An 18,727-nucleotide genomic window follows, 5' to 3' on the forward strand; every position below is an offset into this window, starting at 1 on the left:
AAACAAACCTTGGAATCTTTCATCAGTTGTCAAAGCCGCACGCGCACACACCGTCGTTTTTTACACGATCGCGGAGGCATCCTCCGTAACTTCGCAGAATCGCTAGACTACCTACTCGTCCGACTCCTGCTACCTTACTCTCATCGAAGCCTTCTCTGAAGTCTCCACGCGCAAGTGCGCTAGCTTGCCCGATACATGGCCACAATGATTCGACGGACGTCCGAGATGTAAGAGATGTCGTCTTGAAATGAGGATTATAGACTGCTGGGCTTAAGCAGGTAGTCCACACAACCCTTCGCATTCCGTCAGATGAAGCTGCGCAGCTAGATGGACGTTCTCTTAACGGCAGGAAAGAAACTTGGTGCCTTTATCGACTTCTCGTGTCGACTTCCGTTCACCGGTCACTGGCTCTCCGGGATATCACCAACCTCGATCATGTTATTAAAAATACACACATTTCACTCGAGCACTACGTCAACGACCCGCTTGTCCCAGTCCAGAGCGGCCGAGGCTTGCGAGAGACGCTGCGTGGGTACCGTGCCCAAGTCGAGTGGAAATAATAATATCCTGATGGGGGACATAGGTTCCATTCGCCGACCGGTGTGGATGATGTTGTGGACTTTCTGGGCAGGCATCTTGACAACTACGCAAGCATCCTCGCGGATTTATAGCCAGCCTCATCTGATGCTATGGATCTATTATAGAGGTTGGGACCGTTTCAAGTCCAACACGACCCCAGGATAATTTCCATAAAGCCAGGTCCAAAGGAATGCGTATGCCACCAACCACTCAAGGTCGCTCTCGAATGTCAACGCTACTTCAAAGTCAATTGAAACGACACCGACAATACGGGTTGACAGTAAGAAGCTGGACATCACATCACGTCACTTGCGAAATCTAGTGTTGCTGCTCACGCCGAGGAGCATGACAATGAATGGTTCTATATCTACTCTGTAACTCAAGACAGATTTAAGTCGCGACAAAACGTCATGATTAGGGTGGTATGGACGCGTGGCACTTTCGGAACCATACTTGCTTCTACTTGGCACTTCAACCTCCGACTGGATGTGACGACAACCTTGGAGTGGTGCGAATTGGACCAGGTTCTCTGCTACTATCGAGGATGCGCGCCTTGGTAGTCTTGATTCAACTGATCGCCGCGGAGCAAGGCCTGGGTCGACCCATAACGGGATGGAAATTCTCTAATTAACTGCTAATCACTGACCGACTTCAGCGTTCCCTTGTTTTCCCCGGACCTATCCACTTCAGAATGCTTAAATTCCATTTTACACATGAAAAAAGCTTTTCTAATTATTTCATTTTCTGGGGGACTAATGAAGTCTTGGTTGTCGATCCAAGGCATGCTTTGAAGATAGCAAGACTTACCCCTGAAGTTTTTCTTCACTCGGAAATCCAACACAATGCCACAGTAGGACATCGCGTGATTTGGCTGAATCCTATTAATATCAAGGTTGTATGAGCTTCACCTTTCAAATGTGAGTCAAAAAATGCCCCCTCAAAATATACAATTGGTTCTATCAAGTTTGAATATCCTTAGCGGTCATTTACAGGATGACTGTTTTACACCCGTTTCAACTACAAGTAAATGTGTTCGGCATGAAGGACGAAAGAGAAGTTCATGCCTGAAGCACTGCTTTTAGACACTTCTCCAGGTGTTTTCGAGTCACAAGACGACATCAACGAGTCTAACTACCTAGTACCTAGGTAGGTACGTATCTGAACAAGATATGGGATCTAACAGGCGAAGCATTACATACCTAGCGTCTCTCCAAATGACTAAGAGAACGGAAGACGGATGTGAGTCGAGGAGGATGGTTAAATGGTATGGTTCTCTACTATCTCAAGGCGAAATTTCGTTTCACCATAGAAGAATCCTTCGAATAGCCCCCTAGGTCAACGACTTACTCCCCTACCCCTTGAAAAGTTCGTCGGAACTATCACGTGATACCTCATGCCTCTACATGTAGGTAGATACTGTTATGATCGACGATGAACTGCATATGCGGTCATCACAGGCGAGTTGATTTTCCGATGGACACATGGATCCTGATTCTTGCATATGAATTGGTATAGATTCAAGATATATCCTACCGTAGTGGTAATAATCTCTTATCCGCCCGTTAGCATCGGCTAAGGGTGGACGTCAACTTATGACAAAATGTCAAAAGTGCCTTCGCTTGTCAGGCATCAATGATTAACGCAGACGCTACTCGCGAATATGTAATAGTGTGAGAACCGAGAGCTCGTCTCCAAAATTGCTTGACATATTTCGCGGTGGTATGTCGGATATTCTAACTTGTCTAGGAAAGGCAGACGTCAAAATCAGGGGTCTTCCCCAGTCATTTCGACCCAATGCCAATTCGACCGTCATGTACAAAAACAGGGTCTTCCTGTCTCTGATTCGTACTACTATGCGCGTGGTATGACCTCGACAACTTTTCGCGCGATGCTCGGGCCACGGAATGCCCTTCCGCGTTGTTATTGCGCCATCTACATATTTGGCTTCGTCGTATGCAAGTCAGACTAACCATCCAGGTCTTCATAACTCTAACTATCGTTCCTGGATTGTTTTACATACAATGTAAGCTTGTTCCCACGTGTTGCATGTATGGGCTAACAGGGGACATGAGAAAAGCACACGTGAAATTCTAACTCGTCGAGTATTCGTGCTACGGAACGTGTGAAGCGAATCACATCTGATCTTTACATAATAGAATAAGAGTTTTCAATGCCGGACCTTAGAATCTCGATCCTGCCTCCAGTATATATAATATACTGCATCATCATTTGCCGATATTCATTCACACGGTAACATCGCCGGGCTTGGTAAGTTTGAGCCGCATCACGAACATTATGGATGTAACGTACATAATACCTTTGTACGCGATCATGGAACTTCCGAGGAGATCTCTTGAAAAAAGGGAATTAAATTCCCCATTTCCTAAACGACGTCAAAATAATAGTCCGCTACTATAATCCGGGGCTCGTCTGGAGAGAACTCGACTACACTACACTACGCCTTACATAGTGCTAGTGCTAGTGAAGCCTGTCGAACTCCTGACCGAGAGCTATGACGTGTGGGGCACCGGATTAAAGGAAGGTTACCTTGGGTATGCCTGCAAATTTGAACGCGCCCTGCTTGCCCAAGTCAGAATATGGATGGCGTACAGTGGCGGCGTGGCTCGCCGGTCCCGAAGTTCTTGAAAGTTGACGTCTGTGAAAGACACTACGGCTTCTCCCCGTCGCTAGAGCAGGCTTCGTTTATATATGTGCGATAAATATCTTGGCCCTACACTTTCGAACATGATTATAAGGCTGCGAGGAGTCTTTGACCTTCCATTTTCGAATGCCACCGTAGCTCGCGGTACGCCGGAATTCGTCCCCTCCTCCGAACCATAGGTATGTATGCATGGAATAATTTGACACAACGTCGAGATTCGATGGTTGCTTATATAATTAACGACAAGCATACCCAGCAGCGATTTGCGGCGGAAATGACTCGATCGACGAACTCCACGGAGACTACCGATAAGAGTAATGAACATCCCCTGAACCCGATCAATGCTCAACCAAGATCTTATTATTTCCGGAAATCTTATTGCTCAGTAACGCATCTGCATATGTTGGCGAACCTCTGATGTCTTGGCGTAAATGATCGTGCGCATACTCATGATAAATAGGGCTAGCATGAGGATTTACTCGAGAATAGACGGTTGCTGCTAGACCTGCCGTTAGTATCGTCCTCTCCGTTGGGAATATACTACTAAGCGATGCGGATTTAGCGCACCGTAGTATATCTCAACCGTGTAGTTCGAGACTTCAAGGTCTGGGGTTGCTGCTAGTTCTGCTAGTCTACTATGCACTCACATACTAGCCATCCTTATGTGACATTTCTCAGATGGTACCTGGTAACGTGGAAAGGTCGTATCCCAGAAATAAGTGCCGAAGACCTTACCGTAGATGGTGATTCGTCCATCTCCACTAGCGGACCCTCGTATAACCAACTAATGGCAAACCAGTAAATGCACATAATGTCTTGGGGGAGATGGGAATGTGAAACCCGCGAGTGGACTAATGCAGTGTCGAGGTAACTTCAGTCGGACGCGGCCATATCGAAACTGCTGCAAAACATTAGTCAAAACAAACTTTTTGACTGCCTGCTAATATAGTCAGGATATTGAAGGCATATACAGTTTTTTTCCACCACTGATCACCTATGTAGGATCTGTTGTGGAACGGATGGCGAATAACAATATCTCGTTCAGTTCGTCCTACTTTAATATACCTAGAGAACTAGCCCCCCTCGCCCCCCTTCGCCCCCCCGGATGCCCTCTACTCACGTCCCCGGGTCCGTGTGTATTGCTTGTCTCCTTTTAGACTGCATTGAAATCCACATAAATGAACATCTAAAGCACCGTACTAGATCCGGGGTTAGATCTAAACGATGTTCTCTAGTCGTGCTACCTAGGTTATTAAAAGAATGCCCAAGTAATCTTCCTTCGGAATTTCACTAGAAATTCTTCTTTTCTGACGTGGTAGGGGTATGGAAGCTTATACGTTCGTCGATAGTCTATAGAGCCTCGAAGGCTTGTATGGCTATTTACCTACTTTCGCCGTGGCAATTGTTTTGGCTGGAGATAGATCATTGTGATTCGTGTAACGCGCCTGGGTCGATATTCATAACCGCATTTATCAGTAACGGTAACGGCTCTTGATCGTCGATCAAGCTGGAAACGACAAGATGGCGACGAACAGCGAAGGAATACCGTTATCCTACTTCGAGGCGCCGTACAGCCTCTTATCCATGGACACCCACACCTACAACGGACTTCTCGTTATAGGAACCCTCGCCGCCATCTCGCTGGTTTTCACAACGACGCTTCTAGGCTTCATAACATGGCGCATGTTTACGTGGAAATCCCACTACAGCAGTCCCGTTAGCCGCAACCAGTCGATCGTCCTCATCTACCAGCTCATTCTCGCCGACCTCATCCAAGCGCTCGGGTTTTTGATCTCGTTTCACTGGGTAACGGAGCGTCGGATCGTTGGGCCGAATAGTTCGTGTTTTGCGCAGGGGTGGTTGATTCAGCTTGGGGATGTCGGCAGCTCCTTTTTCGTCCTCGCGATCGCGGTCCATACGACGTACCAAGTCATCCTCTCGAAGAGTTTATCTCACGGGGCCTTCGTTGCTTGTGTGCTTGGTGTTTGGGGGTTGTCCGTGGGTCTTACGTGCCTGGCGCCAATTATTGGCGGGCGGTTTGTGTTCATGAGAGCCGGAGTCTGGGTGAGTGAAAATCTAACAAGAGACCATCAAATCATGGTGAATACCGGTAATCTAACCCTGGATTTAGTGCTGGATACAAACGGACAGAGAAGGACTGCGTCTTTCGCTGCATTATATCTGGATTTTCATCGTCGAATTCGGCTCTATTCTAATTTACGCCCTATGCTTCTTTTATCTATACCGCCTTAGACGCAGAGAAGCTATGATGTCAGGTCGGAACGTGGAGAGTCTACGAAGGGCACGAGCGGCTATGTTGGCGTACGCAATAATTTACACACTCTTGAGTCTTCCTTTAGCGTAAGTTGTCCTGAGCCAATTCCTCGACAGTTTAGACTAATCCCCCCTGAAGTGCTGGAAGAATGGCCAGTATGTCAAACAATACCCCGTCCGATGGGTATTATCTATTCGCCGGCGGTCTTTTCACGTGCTCCGGCTGGGTAGATACCGTCCTTTATACAATCACGCGGCGAGCGCTCCTCTTCGACGAATTAAACGTTTATGGTCGTCGATCCGGGGTAAACACGGGCAACGGTACACGTCATGCCAAGGACGCCGGCTTCCAAAGACAGAGCAGTACGGAGTCCATCCTGGCTAATAATGGCTTCGGGAGTATTGGGGGGATCAAGATGGAGAGAACCGTGAAAGTCGAGCTTGCGGACGTGGAAAGCGGACCTGGCAACTCTGGAAAGAACACACAAGAATATTATGCAACAGCAACGGCAGGGGACACGAAATCCTAGCTTGGAACCGAATTATTGCTAGCAAAACGTACATAATTAATAGATCATTGATCCGATCCTGCTGTTAGAGTTTTAAATTTAACATGGTAACAAACTTCTCAAAACTTCAACCCCCTGAAATGTTGTAAAAACCATCCTATACCATCTGGGCATATACTACCGCTTCTCTCATGCCCTGTCATTTCCTCTAATCTACCTAGGTACTTACTTTTTGCTGCTACGATAAGGAATACATTTCATGTCTAATTGATTATATAATATTAACCACATTACCTTGTTAATACGAATCAACGCTTCTGATTGGTCCCATCCGAACTTGACGCTGTAAAGTGGCATAGGATTAGGTAATAAGAACCCCCTATTGAAGACTCTCATACTGAACAGTGCACTATGAGAAAACTGTCAGAAACACCCTTAAACCATAAAGAAACCGAGACTCGCCCGTTCCGTATATCTAAAACCTGGTATCATTTTGCGACATCAAATGTATATACACGCACCCAACCCCCCGAGCTTTCATCAACGTCTAGATTACACGACCGCTTAGTCACCTCCGCCTTTCCTAGATTTCTTAGCCTTTTTATGCTTCTTCTCCCCGAACGCCTCCTCGTAGACCTCTGCTGCCGTCACGCCGGCTTTCCGCTTGCTCTGCTTAGACTTCACACTGACGACCGGGTTGGAGCGCCCTTCCTTGGTCGCTCTTAAGACCTGTTTCTCTGCCTCTTCCCAGCCGGGCGCATCGCCCTCGATCTCGTATCTGGGACCAGGTGTAAGTATATGTGTTCATTGAGTTTGAGGATGGGTTAGTCTTACTGGTCGAGGGGAAGAGAATCTATAAGCTCCCTCTGCTTTGCGCGCAATTCCTGTAATGCCTCGTCACCGGCTTCGTCCAGCTCAGCATCTAGACTCATTTCCAACGGCGCGTATTTGTCGTTTACGGCCTCGTCATCGTGGACACCGGATGCATTTTCTCTGCTGACTCCGATCGCATCAGATTTCGGCATATTCGCCTCGACAGCTGATGAGATCAGCGATGAGAAATGTGCTGTGATTTTCCTGATGATCTTCATGAACATAGCCAAGCCTTGGGATGACTCCAAAGACAGTTCTGTGCATATGGCGCCCACATCTTTCCGTTGTAAACCGATACCTAGCAAGAGGGCCCGTTGCACACCCGTAAGCTTGACGCTTGGTTTTAAAGGACCTGTAAAGTATAGATCTGCGAGCTTAGGAACGAGGTCGAGGATGGCATGGTGATCCAGTACACCCCTCGTGTAAGATTCCAATCTCTTGCAATCAAAAGGTGTTAACAATCTATCCAGCTCTGACTTAGTCAATTCGGGTAGCTGGTTCGATGGATCCAATTGAGCGCCTGCTGTAGCAGACTGGTCTATACTCAATGCGAGAACGCAGAGGAATTCTCGGAATTTATAGGAGAGTAGGGCAAGGAAACGGCGGTGGAAATCAGAGGCAAAGGCTCCGAGCCATTCTCGGTCATCTTTTAGTGGCCTAAGCATCACGCAAGTATGCTCGCCTGTAAGATCATTGGCTGTTTGTCGCTATAACACTATTAGTCTAAATCTTTCGGCCACGTGATACGAGTAAAATGTCTTACCAAGTACACAGGTGCAAAGGCGGCGCGCGACCAAAACTTATGGAGGGGTTGAGTTAAACCGTAGCTCACACCAACATACTCGAGGTCCTCTGGCTTGCGTTCCGATAATCTCGAGAATAGGGGCTGCATCTTTTCGATATCTCGAACCTTGATATCTTCAAGAAGAAGACCGCGATCCTTATTCATATGGTCAGGAATGACATTGGCTGCCTTCTTAGTTTGGGGCTCGTTGTCTTCTCCCAGGTTGATGAATTTGCCTTCATAGTAGTCGATTAAAAGCTCGAGAGCTTTCGTTCCATAGCCCATTGACACACAATCTGGGTGGGTTGCTATCCGAACTATGCGAGCGCCTGATAGAGAAGCAAAATCATCTTGGAACTGTTGGCTGACTAGCCAAGGAATCAAATCACCTGCAGGTCGCTGACCCCTGTCCAAGCCTGCCATTACACTCTGCTTGCTGATATTACCTTCAAGTGCTATTTGAATTACGCACAAAGGCTCAGGTAATCCGTTGTCTTGGATAGTTGATGAGGTTAAAACGAATAGTTCATGCGCTGGAGCATCGCTCATGAGTTGCATGTCATCTGGGGTATTTTTATAGTGGCTAGTTACGAAAAGGGCCACCATATGTCGCAGAAACCTCTCTGGTACTGGGTGGAAGGAGAATAGGGTATCGCGGTTGATGTGTAGGAGCTGACACTGGGATGGATCGGGGAATATGTTATTTTTGGGTTTCGAGGGCGTAACATCTAAGCAGAGAAGAGCGTTTAACCACTTCTCAACTGCATCTCCTTTCGCGTAACGAATCGGTTCAGCGAGGGTGACTTCTTTGAGGGATCTTGGGCTTCGTGTCTCGCCATCCTGAGCTACGCTCGTCGCAGCCTGCTCTTTTAGTTGCTTGATGAGTTTTAGTGATAGCGAACGTCCAGTACCTTCATAACCGCTTATCGTAGAGGCCATGAAGACTGTATAAGGACCTAGGAGCTTTCGAACCAATGCTACCAAATATTAGCACACGCATACTGGATTAAGGGGCAGAACGTACGCAGTGGAATCGCCGCCGCTTCATCAATGATGACAAGCTCGGCCTGTCCGAGCACATGTGCATCTTGCGGTCGGATATACTGGATAGTCTGTCGATGGTTTCGGAAGATATTGACCCTAACAATCGCCTTTTTGAAGTCTGGGTTTGTGGATTGGATGATAGAATAATCTGTATGGTCTTGATAGTTCAACGCATCGAACGCTTTAAATACGAATTCGAATAGTGTGCCCAAATTCTCTGGGGAGGGAGATGTGACGAAAATGTTACTGTAGCCGTAAGATACGGCAGCCGCGATAGCAACACCCACTATTCCTGTTAGCTCTTCACTTTAGGGGGATGTGAGCATACATACATGCAGCTGATTTTCCGCGACCACGAGCAGCTGTTAAGGATACTGTATTACGAAGCGTTTTAGCGGATATAGCATCAACGAACGTAATCAACGCCTCCGCTTGGTCTTTTGTCCGCGCAAGTTTGACTAGGGATCCTATTGGTTGTGTATCTTGGAGCGAATCCTTGATTTTCTCTAGTTCGATCTCCTCCGGGGACTTTGACTCTTCTATTGGCGGTAAAGGCTTGACTCCTCTTCCCCCAGATATCGGTAAGACGTTCAATTCGTCGTCAATGACCAGGCAAGACTCGCATCGGCCCAAAGAAAGTAGGAATCGTTCGTTGAATCTCGCGACGACATCGTGATGGGCTTCGGTTCGGTATCGTGAATGTACGTCCATTGAAAGTGTGTAGAGCTGCCTCAAACTGTCCATTCCTTTCAATAGTAAGATAACCAAACCTCCTCCTTCGACGGTCTCGATAGTGCGCGCTAGAGTATTCGGGGTGAGGGCCTCAAAATCTTGAAGGATGCACTACCCACGAGGATTAGTTTCCGCACGCGCATATAACGGACATCATCGTCATCGCAACTCCTTACCATTCCAAATGTTCTACCTAGAATCTTATCGGTCTCTTTGTAGTAAACATATCTGACGTCATGAAGCGAAACGAAAAGCTCGAAGGGATCTTCCGTATTCGCATCTCTGATACCGCGGCTGACTTCCTTCTTGATCTTGTTTTCTCGCTTCTTCCGGTGACTGGAAAAGCCGAGGAGCTTATTCTTGTAGGCCCAAAGAACTGACTTGTTTTGCCGCAAGTCAGCTTGGGACATTATGAAGTGAAGTTTGACAATGGCATCTTTGGAATGGTCGCCGACGACGACGAAGAAGCTTCGCTTGTGCTCGGCGAGGCCATTTCGAATTAGAGTAGGAATGCGCGAGTCTCTATGAGAAAGTAATTAGCAAAAAAAGAAATGGACAGACTAATGGACATTGTAGATTCAATTGTACAAATGCTACTTACACAGCTTTCCGCGACATATTGCCGTCCTATTCCTACGTAGATTTCTCTAAAGTCGAAGCTCGTCTACTTCTTCAACTACTTCGATCTTCAAAGTTGGCGCAAAAGAAAAAGTTCTAGAGAAACATTATTCTGCCGGGCGGTGAAAGATTCTGCCGAGCGGTAACCCCACTAGCTTTATTTAAAGTGGAACTCTATGTCACACCAACTTTGATTTCTGATGGATAACTAATTAAATACTTTTATTGCATATACGGAAATTCTATCTAATACTTCGTTAAAGGAATACAGATTCACGAGAATACTATCTCGGTAGATAGCGTACTTTGAACTCTCAAGAAGCAATCTATCCGTTGTCTTCGTAGGGACAATATTTCCCTAACGTAAGCTAATAGGCACACGCAAGCAATCCATATCCTAACCGACTACTAAAAGAGCAATCTTATGTAGATCGAGCGCAATAGCGTCGAAAGCCTTCTAAGCTTACGAGGACGCGAGAATGCGAGGTCACACGTACACACAGCACATCACGGATGCCACAGCATGCAAACAAAAGTACTGGATTCTGGGTATGGTACTAGGTAGGTATGGATGTGACAATACACAAGATCACATTTTCGTCGCGTAACCAACCGGCAACAATCAAAAAAAAATCATCGCGCTCCAAGGGTTCCCTCGTACATACAACGCAACGCAACGCCCAACGACCGATCCAAGTCGAACAAAAAAACAAGACGATAAATGGCATCCCAAAATGTCGTCTCGACAGAAGCAAATCCCGTCCGTGATATCACACGCCGATCCAAGGTTAAGTCGTAGTAGGCATTACCCAAGAGAAGCCCCCAATCCGTCTATCCATATCCCATTCACCCATCCATTTTCCCTCTCTCCCAACCCCTACCCCTACGCCCATTCCCATCTTCTCATCCCCTCCTCACCTGCGCATAATCCGCCGGATTATAAGCATACCCCCTGCCCGCATGAGAATCCGATCTATACGCGCCGCCCCTCCCGCCCCCCTGATTCTGCTGATGGTACTCCTCCGTCGTCTCCTGATGCGTCGGCAGCTCCGCCGCAAAGCCCTTATGGTCCAGGCCCGGGGACGCGAAGCCCGCACTACTCGCGTCGGACGAGTACGACGTCGGGCGGGACCCCACAAGCGACGGGCTAGGCTGGCTCTGCGACCAGCTCCACGATTTGTGCGGTTCCGGGGAGTGCGACTGCAGCGAGGCGGGGGAGTTCCGGCCTTGGTGTGGGTACGTGGGGGACGGGTGAGGCGGCTGTAGATGCGGCGATGATTGCGGGTGGTGGAAGTCTCCGGGGAGTTCCATGATCATGCCCTGGGATGGATTAGTGGGGACCGCGCTTTGGCTGGCCGGCAACTCGGCATATTGCTGGTGCATCTTGGTCTGGTCGTAGCCGCCGTTGAGCTGTTGGAATTGGGCCTGCCAGTGCGCCGGGTAGCTGAGCGAGCTGGCGGTTCCGGGCCTGCTCCCTTGCTGCACCGAGATCGGCCGCGGCACCTGGTATGGCGTTGAGGGCGACATGGGAGGGTGGAAGGGCGTGGCTGGCGACATTGGTGGCGATTTCATCCCTGCGTTCAGACCGCCTGTGTATGTCCTGTCGTTCGGGTTGTACGTCTTCATCTTGCCGTCCTCGATCATCGCCTGCAGTATGCCGGCGTCTAGCAGTTCCGCCTTCTTGATGATCCTCTGTACCATCTCTTTGCTCGCTGTCTTCATCTGCGCTTTCACCATGTTCACTATGGTGATGTTACACTTGATCTCGATGTCCTCCCTTAGGTAGAGCCCGTCCGCAGGTGCGCCTAGCGCGGCCAATCCCATTTCTTGGGGTTCGGGAGCCTCTATTCCCGGTTGGTTGCCTCCGATGCGATACTTGTTTCGGAGGTCGACGCCCATCGGCGCGTAAATGTGCGTTTGCAGACCCCAGGGCAGGTCATGAAAGCAGCCATTGAAAGTGATTTTCCCCGACCCTAACCGTCCCATGCCGGGGATGTACTGAATTCGCTCGTTAATCTCATACCAGGTCGAGAAATACTCGTCGGAAGCTGCATCGCGAGGTGCCTTGATCTGCTTGTATTCGAGCACGAGGGGATTGAGGGTGATGACTTCACCGTGGCTGTGGAGAATGTCGATTGCCAGTTGGCGGGGTATGAAGGTAGGGATTGGCGTTACAACGGTGTAGACTTCTTTCTTTTTGAGCACCATCGCGGCGGTGGCGCTAAGATGGATTATCGTTCTTTCAGTCTTTTGTTCATGGACTTTGCGAAGGCGATTGTGAGAGAAGGGAGTTTGTTAGTTGAAGACTGAAGACTAAAGAAGAGTAATGTCCCTCAAAAGATTTTACACGTAAGCCCACTCAGGTCTATCGCATAAATTATTGCTGCGCAAGAAAACGATAGGCCAGCAGATTTGCGCTCGTACAAGGAAGGCCGGGCTTTTACAAGGTGCAAGGTGGTGGTGGACAATTTTGGTGCTCGGCGTCAGCACTGTGGGTGATACCAAGCTCCTTTAGACTTGAACGGCACGTCCGCTAATGTAACGCAAGCTATTGTTTGATTTGACGGCAGCGATGCTACGAGCCTACGAATTATCATGTAGGTGTAAGTATGTAGGTAAGTAAGTAAGTAAGTAAGTCAGTCAGTAAGTCAGTAAGTAATAGGTAGGATACCGAAGTTGGGTAAGTTGGGTTTTCCATTTTTGGCCCCCCTACCTCCCTACTACCTAGTACGCAGTCCTCCAATCTATTCTTAGTCTAGACCAACACCAAATCCATCCTCACTGCCCTACACTAGCTTCCTACCTCCAGCAGGTACATACATACCTCTCGGGCAGGTGAACAGCCGACTTTTTAAGCCACGGCTCCCCTCTAGATCCGACAGGTTGGGCCAACCGTTGGCAGCGCTTGGTTGGCTTCAGGATGACAGATAACTGGGTAATCCCGCAGTCAACCGCGTGGTAAAAGCCGTATTCTTTTCCTAATTCCCTTCCTGATTTCTCCTCACAGCTGCGTCATGAAAGCGAGTCATTCGTAGGTAACCTCCCCGCAGACCGCAGGGCTTGATCGTCTTGCCACTTTGTTCGCAAGATCTCACTTTACCTAGTACTTATCTCACTTTTCCAGATCGGTACCGGTCTTGTCGGTTTCATTCCTTAGTGGATCAGCCCGATTAATAGTGCTGGTGATCGGCAAAGCTGAACTACTTAGTCCGCAATATACCGCAACGCCATGCTGACGGAAGAATGAAAGACATAATAGATGATACATGGGCCTTTTGATAAGGCTAGGACACGAAAATGAAGTATCACCAAAAGAGAAACAATCTCACAGCATGATAGGCTACTCAGTCACGGACCTTTCTAGATGCTTGTATGCTTGTGTGCTTGTGCTTGTGCCTGCGCTTGCAGGTTGCAGGTTGCATGTGCCCTACCTCCTAGATATTACCTGCAAATGTGATGTGCCAATTAAAAGAGTTGACACTTACCGACTCCGCTTCAAAGGTCCCATGAAACATCGCCAGGGCTGCAATTTCATATTATCAACTTCTTAAGTAAGGATGAAACTGATGCCCAGAAACATGTAGCCAAGACTTGTTATACGGTCCGTTCTGTGCAGTTGCCATCCTCCGCAATTTTCTTAAATTGCGGTGCCTCTTCAACTACCGAGCCCAAAGAGCAGAGAGCCAAAGATCCAAAGAGCCTTAGATACACTGCAATTGAAGAGTGCCACGCTCCTCTTTGTACAACCACCACGATGCGAAGTCTAGTCTGAGTAGAGTCGAACGGAACCAATGGAAATAGCTGGACTTATCGGAATATTTTGCACTTTACATAAAATCGGTCATCGGTCTCCACGGCCGGTGTAAGTTGCAACTCAACGCCTGTCATCTAAAAACATCGACCTGTCGGGAATTCGACGCAGCCAAGCGCCGACTTGCGCACTTACTGCACTTCTCTACAGAGACACACACATCCCAATTCGTAAACACATGCAATTCATAGCTCGTGTCTATTCCACTTACTATGTACTTATCCCCAAACTCCAGATTTCCTAAACCAGACGTGCACTTCGATAGTCAAACAAAAGTCCAGATTGCCAAGAGTTGGTATTTTTATATATCTACCTACATGTAGACAGAATCGGCGTTTTCAATGGGACCAACTCGATGATTACTCTTCGAGTAGTAACGAAACCCATTACAAATGAAGAATTAGCCTCAATGATCTTGGCTCGACGTCGAAACACTACCTATTTCTATTATAAGATCATTCATACAGCTACCTATACGAGCATAGGTGATGTTTTGGGCCAAAAGTTTACCCTTCAACGCGATTATGATAGCAAACTGAGTTCCCCGGCTGGAGGGAGCTGAAGTGTTTTACTAAACGTCTTCGAGACTTAACCTAAGCATAGCGGCTCAATTGGAACTTTGGGGGTAGTTTGACGTGTTAAAGTGAATTGAAGTAAATGCCTACCTAGATATCTAGAAGGATATTCAGATGTCAAAACACTTTACTAATAGCATGCCCTCAAATATTTTCATTATCTTAATACTTCATATACTAAGGCATATATCAATACCAACTTAGACCTACGTCCATTTTATTTTTGATCATATCGGCGTCAATTACATAGTGTATCAACACCATAGGTAATCACCAAAAGCTAACTGCTTTCATAGCCTTAACATTTTAATCCACGCGCTAATTCTAACCCAGGCATACAGCCATCTACGTCTTGACATCAGGTTCGTCACGTCCCACATACTCCTTGAACTTCAATAGACCTGTCGCGAATTTGATTTCATCCTTGAGGAAGTCCTGGGCATCTTGGGCATATGTCGAGGGGTCCTTGCTGTACTTCTCGATGTATAGACGGATCGTTGCTCCGGATGAACCAGTTCCGGATAAGCGAACGACGATACGGCTGCCGCTATCGAAGCGGGCGTACAGTCCTTGGTTTGAGGAGACGGAACCATCCAAGTCAGTGTAGGAGAAGTTTCCGGCATCGGTTACCGTGCGCTCTATGAGATAGGTTAGTATTGCAAGATGATAGCAGTATATAGTCATGTTCACATACCTCCAATTTTGCTACCCACAAAGCTGGAGTCAGCAACTAGGTCCTTCAAAGTTCCAACAACCTTGTTCGCGCCATCGGAGTCCACGTTCTCGTAGTCGTACCGGGTGAAAAACACTCGGCCGTACGTCTTCCAGAAGTCAGTCTGGATCTGCTTGATGCTCGGCGTAGTTCCCGGGTTAGCTTCTCCCAGTCCGGCAATAATGTTGAGCCATGCTACGACAGCCCATAGGCCATCTTTCTCACGGATGTGGTTACTTCCAGTGCCGAAACTCTCCTCTCCACAGATGCTCAACTTGTCGGCGTCGAACAAGGCACAGAAGAACTTCCAGCCTGTTGGGACCTCGTAACAGTTCAGGCCCTGGGCCTTTGCGACAAGGTCTACAGCACCTGACGTTGGCATACTACGGGCTAGCCCATAGACACCCTGCTTCTTGAAGTATGGGATGAGTTGCGCATGGTGAGCTATGATGGCCAGACTGTCGCCAGGTGATACGAAAGCTCCGGCACCATAGATCATATTTCGGTCACCGTCTCCATCGGATGCGGCACCAAAGGGAATGGAGTTTTTATCGACGGCTTCCACCAACGAATGAGCGTAGGTCAGGTTGGGGTCGGGATGACCACCACCGAAGTCAGGTTTTGGGACACAGTTTTGTGTGGAGCCCTTGACGCCCAACTCTTCCTCGAAGATTGCCTTTCCGTATGGGCCTGTGACGCCATGCAGGCCGTCGAAGAGCACCTTGAAGTCTGAGTTGTCGGCGAAGAATTTCTTGATTAAGGGGAAATCAAAGATATCCTTCAGCATTTCCATATAGTCGGCCGTGCTATCGACGATTTCGACTTCCAAGGGGCCGTACGTCTTGGTTCCAATAGTGGTAATGTCTACGTCGGGAATATCGGCGATCTTAAAGGATGTGAGGGTCTTCGAAGCCTCAAATATCTTATTCGTCACACTTTCTGGGGCAGGGCCACCGTTGGCTAAGTTGTACTTGATACCGAAATCTTGGTCGGGTCCTATTTAGTGGGCAGTTAGAGATTCAGTCGTATCCAAAGTAGCCTCAATAATTATGCTTACCACCAGGGTTGTGGCTAGCAGTCAGGAGAATGCCTCCTGTCGCCTTCCGCTTTCGAATGACATGGCTTGCAGCAGGTGTTGACAGAATACCATTCTGACCGATTAACAACTTCTTGACTCCGTATGCAGCTCCAATCTTCGCAATCAGCTGGATAACTTCGGGGTTCCAGAATCGGCCATCACCGCCAACGACTAGGAATGCACCTATGATATCTAAATTTAGAGATTATTGCGATTTGTATATAGAATGTATTCTTTATGCTCACCCTCGGCACCCTCCGGGATAGATAGGAGGATGCTTGTGACGAAAGACTCGCTGTAGTTAGGTTCTTGGAAAACCTTAACCTTCTTTCGAAGACCTGAGCTGAAGGGATATTAATAATCGATCTAAATAGGATAACGAAGGGCGATCTCGTGGCGTTTGTTTCTGTGGGTGACAGGGCATAGTTGGTGGTGGCTATGAGGATAAGGACAGCGGGGTAGCTCAAAGAAAGCTATTCACATACGTTCCAGGCTTCTGGTCGGCAAACGACTTGAACTCAACAGATTTGACGCTCATGATGAATTTCAACTTTAAACTTGAACTATCGGCAATACGAAAAGAGAGGGTATTAAAGGGCCGTTAGCTTAGTATGCCAACATTCAGAAGAGAGCTTGTGAGGTTTAAAATTAAATAGGAGATAGGGGATGAGGGGAATCAATAAAAAACATATGACGACGTTTGGCGGGGTTAGCGAACGTCTACAGGGAAACCAAGCTACTAGAAAGTGGAAGCTACAGGTTACAGCTGGTCCCGTTATCCCTTCTCCTGTTTGCCCCATTATTAGTGGACCTTAAGTAATTTTTTTATTTATACCTTTTATATTTATTTAAACATCTTGCGGTTATTATAAATAAAGTGTTTTATTAATAATATAATTAATAATATAATTTTAATTAAATATTACGTTTATACGATGCGTAATTATTTTTTTTTTTAATATATTATATTATTATTACGTTTTAAAAATATTTAAAAAATTTTTATAAAAAATTATAAATTATATAATAAATATATTAATTTTTAAAAGTTTCGATTTTATTTTTAATATTTACCGTTAATATATTATATAATTTTTTAATTTTTAAATACGTTATTACGTTAATTATATAATTTTTTAATTTTATAATAAATAATTATTATATTATTTAATAAAAAATTACGATTTTATTTAACCGTTAAATTAATTAAATTAATCGTTAATTTAATATTATAATTTTTCGATTTTATATTTTTTTATAACGATATTTTATTTTATAAATTTTTATAATAATATAAAATTTTAATTTTAATTTATTATATGTTTTTTTTTTATTTTTTATATCGAAATAATATTTATTAATTATTAATTTAATAAATAATTATTATTATTTTTTTTTATCGTATATAAAAAATCGTTTTTCCGGATTTTTATATTTTATAAAATCGCGTTAAAACGTCGTTTTAACCGTAAATTTAAATTTAACCGTTAAATTCACGTTTAATTTAATATTATAAATTTTTAATATTAAAATATTTATAATAATATTATTTTTATTTAATTTATTTAAAATATCGCGAAATTTAATTTTAATTAATTATAAAATATATTTTTTTATTTTATCGGCGAAAATAATTATTAATTATTAATTTAATAAATTTTATATTTTCGAAAATTTTTTACGATAAAAAATCGTTTTATTTTAAAATATTAATATTTAAATTTATTAAATAATTTTATAATTACGCGTTTAATTGTTATTTTAAAAGTTTTATTTTAAATAAAATTTTCGAATTATAAAAAAAAACGTAATATTAATTATTTATTTTATTAATTTAAAATAATAATAAAAAATTTAAATTTTATATTTTTACGTTTAATTATATTTTATAATTAATTAATAATGTTTAAATTATTTTATAATATAATAAAATCGATAATTAAAAAAATAAATACTTAATAAATATAAATATAAATATTTATTAATTTTTTAAAATTATAATTTTATATATTATAATTATTAATTTTTAACTTTTTTTAATTTATTAATTTTAATTTTTTTATTTATTTAAATTTATTTATTTTTTAAATATTTTATTTTATTTAATTATAAATTTATAAACGGTTTTTATATATAATATTTATAAATTAATTTTATAAATTTTTAAAAAAATTTAAATATTTAAAAAATTAATCGTTTTTTTTTAAAAATTATATATAAATTAAATATAAAAACTTTAAAAAAGTTTATAAGTTTATTTACGATTAATTAACTTAATTTTAAAAAAAAATTTTTTTAATAAGTTTTTTCGTATAATATATTTTAACCGAGTTTTTTAATTATTTAATAAAAATTTTTATTAATAATATTTTTTCGTTAAAAATTAATATCTTTTCGTTAAAAATTAATATTTTTTCGTTAAAAATTATATTTATGAAAATTTTAAATTAAGTTTTATTTTTTTAATTAATATACG

At 44.3% G+C, this 18,727-nt stretch overlaps 4 protein-coding genes across 4 annotated transcripts; 1 reads left to right on the top strand and 3 right to left on the bottom strand.

Moving 5' to 3' along the window:
• Positions 1 to 4,762: 4,762 nt before the first annotated feature.
• Positions 4,763 to 6,045, top strand: GGS22DRAFT_196924 (G protein-coupled glucose receptor regulating Gpa2-domain-containing protein; the record flags this gene model as incomplete). The annotated part of the gene is made up of 3 exons (XM_047965909.1): positions 4,763 to 5,305; positions 5,373 to 5,602; positions 5,655 to 6,045. 3 exons carry the CDS (start codon positions 4,763 to 4,765, stop codon positions 6,043 to 6,045), a joined length of 1,164 nt encoding a protein of 387 aa, XP_047823190.1.
• Positions 6,046 to 6,369: 324 nt separating this feature from the next.
• GGS22DRAFT_70270 (DUF699-domain-containing protein) lies at positions 6,370 to 10,151 on the bottom strand. The gene is made up of 7 exons (XM_047967851.1): positions 10,059 to 10,151; positions 9,634 to 9,979; positions 9,058 to 9,568; positions 8,706 to 9,011; positions 7,661 to 8,658; positions 6,859 to 7,604; positions 6,370 to 6,802 (listed from the first exon to the last, which is right to left on the bottom strand). The coding sequence occupies exons 1-7, from the start codon at positions 10,073 to 10,075 to the stop codon at positions 6,589 to 6,591; spliced, it is 3,138 nt and encodes a 1,045-aa protein (XP_047823191.1). The 5' UTR covers positions 10,076 to 10,151; the 3' UTR covers positions 6,370 to 6,588.
• Positions 10,152 to 10,599: 448 nt separating this feature from the next.
• Positions 10,600 to 12,746, bottom strand: GGS22DRAFT_153712 (uncharacterized protein). Its single transcript, XM_047959902.1, has one exon. It carries the CDS (start codon positions 12,281 to 12,283, stop codon positions 10,979 to 10,981), a length of 1,305 nt encoding a protein of 434 aa, XP_047823192.1. The 5' UTR covers positions 12,284 to 12,746; the 3' UTR covers positions 10,600 to 10,978.
• Positions 12,747 to 14,587: 1,841 nt separating this feature from the next.
• Positions 14,588 to 16,959, bottom strand: GGS22DRAFT_153713 (phosphoglucomutase 2). Its single transcript, XM_047959903.1, has 5 exons — positions 16,737 to 16,959; positions 16,497 to 16,594; positions 16,231 to 16,434; positions 15,156 to 16,169; positions 14,588 to 15,099 (listed from the first exon to the last, which is right to left on the bottom strand). The coding sequence occupies exons 1-5, from the start codon at positions 16,787 to 16,789 to the stop codon at positions 14,807 to 14,809; spliced, it is 1,662 nt and encodes a 553-aa protein (XP_047823193.1). The 5' UTR covers positions 16,790 to 16,959; the 3' UTR covers positions 14,588 to 14,806.
• Positions 16,960 to 18,727: the final 1,768 nt, after the last annotated feature.

This window comes from Annulohypoxylon maeteangense (genome assembly GCF_022496945.1).
Source record: "Annulohypoxylon maeteangense strain CBS 123835 unplaced genomic scaffold GGS22scaffold_2, whole genome shotgun sequence".
NCBI lineage: Eukaryota > Fungi > Ascomycota > Sordariomycetes > Xylariales > Hypoxylaceae > Annulohypoxylon > Annulohypoxylon maeteangense.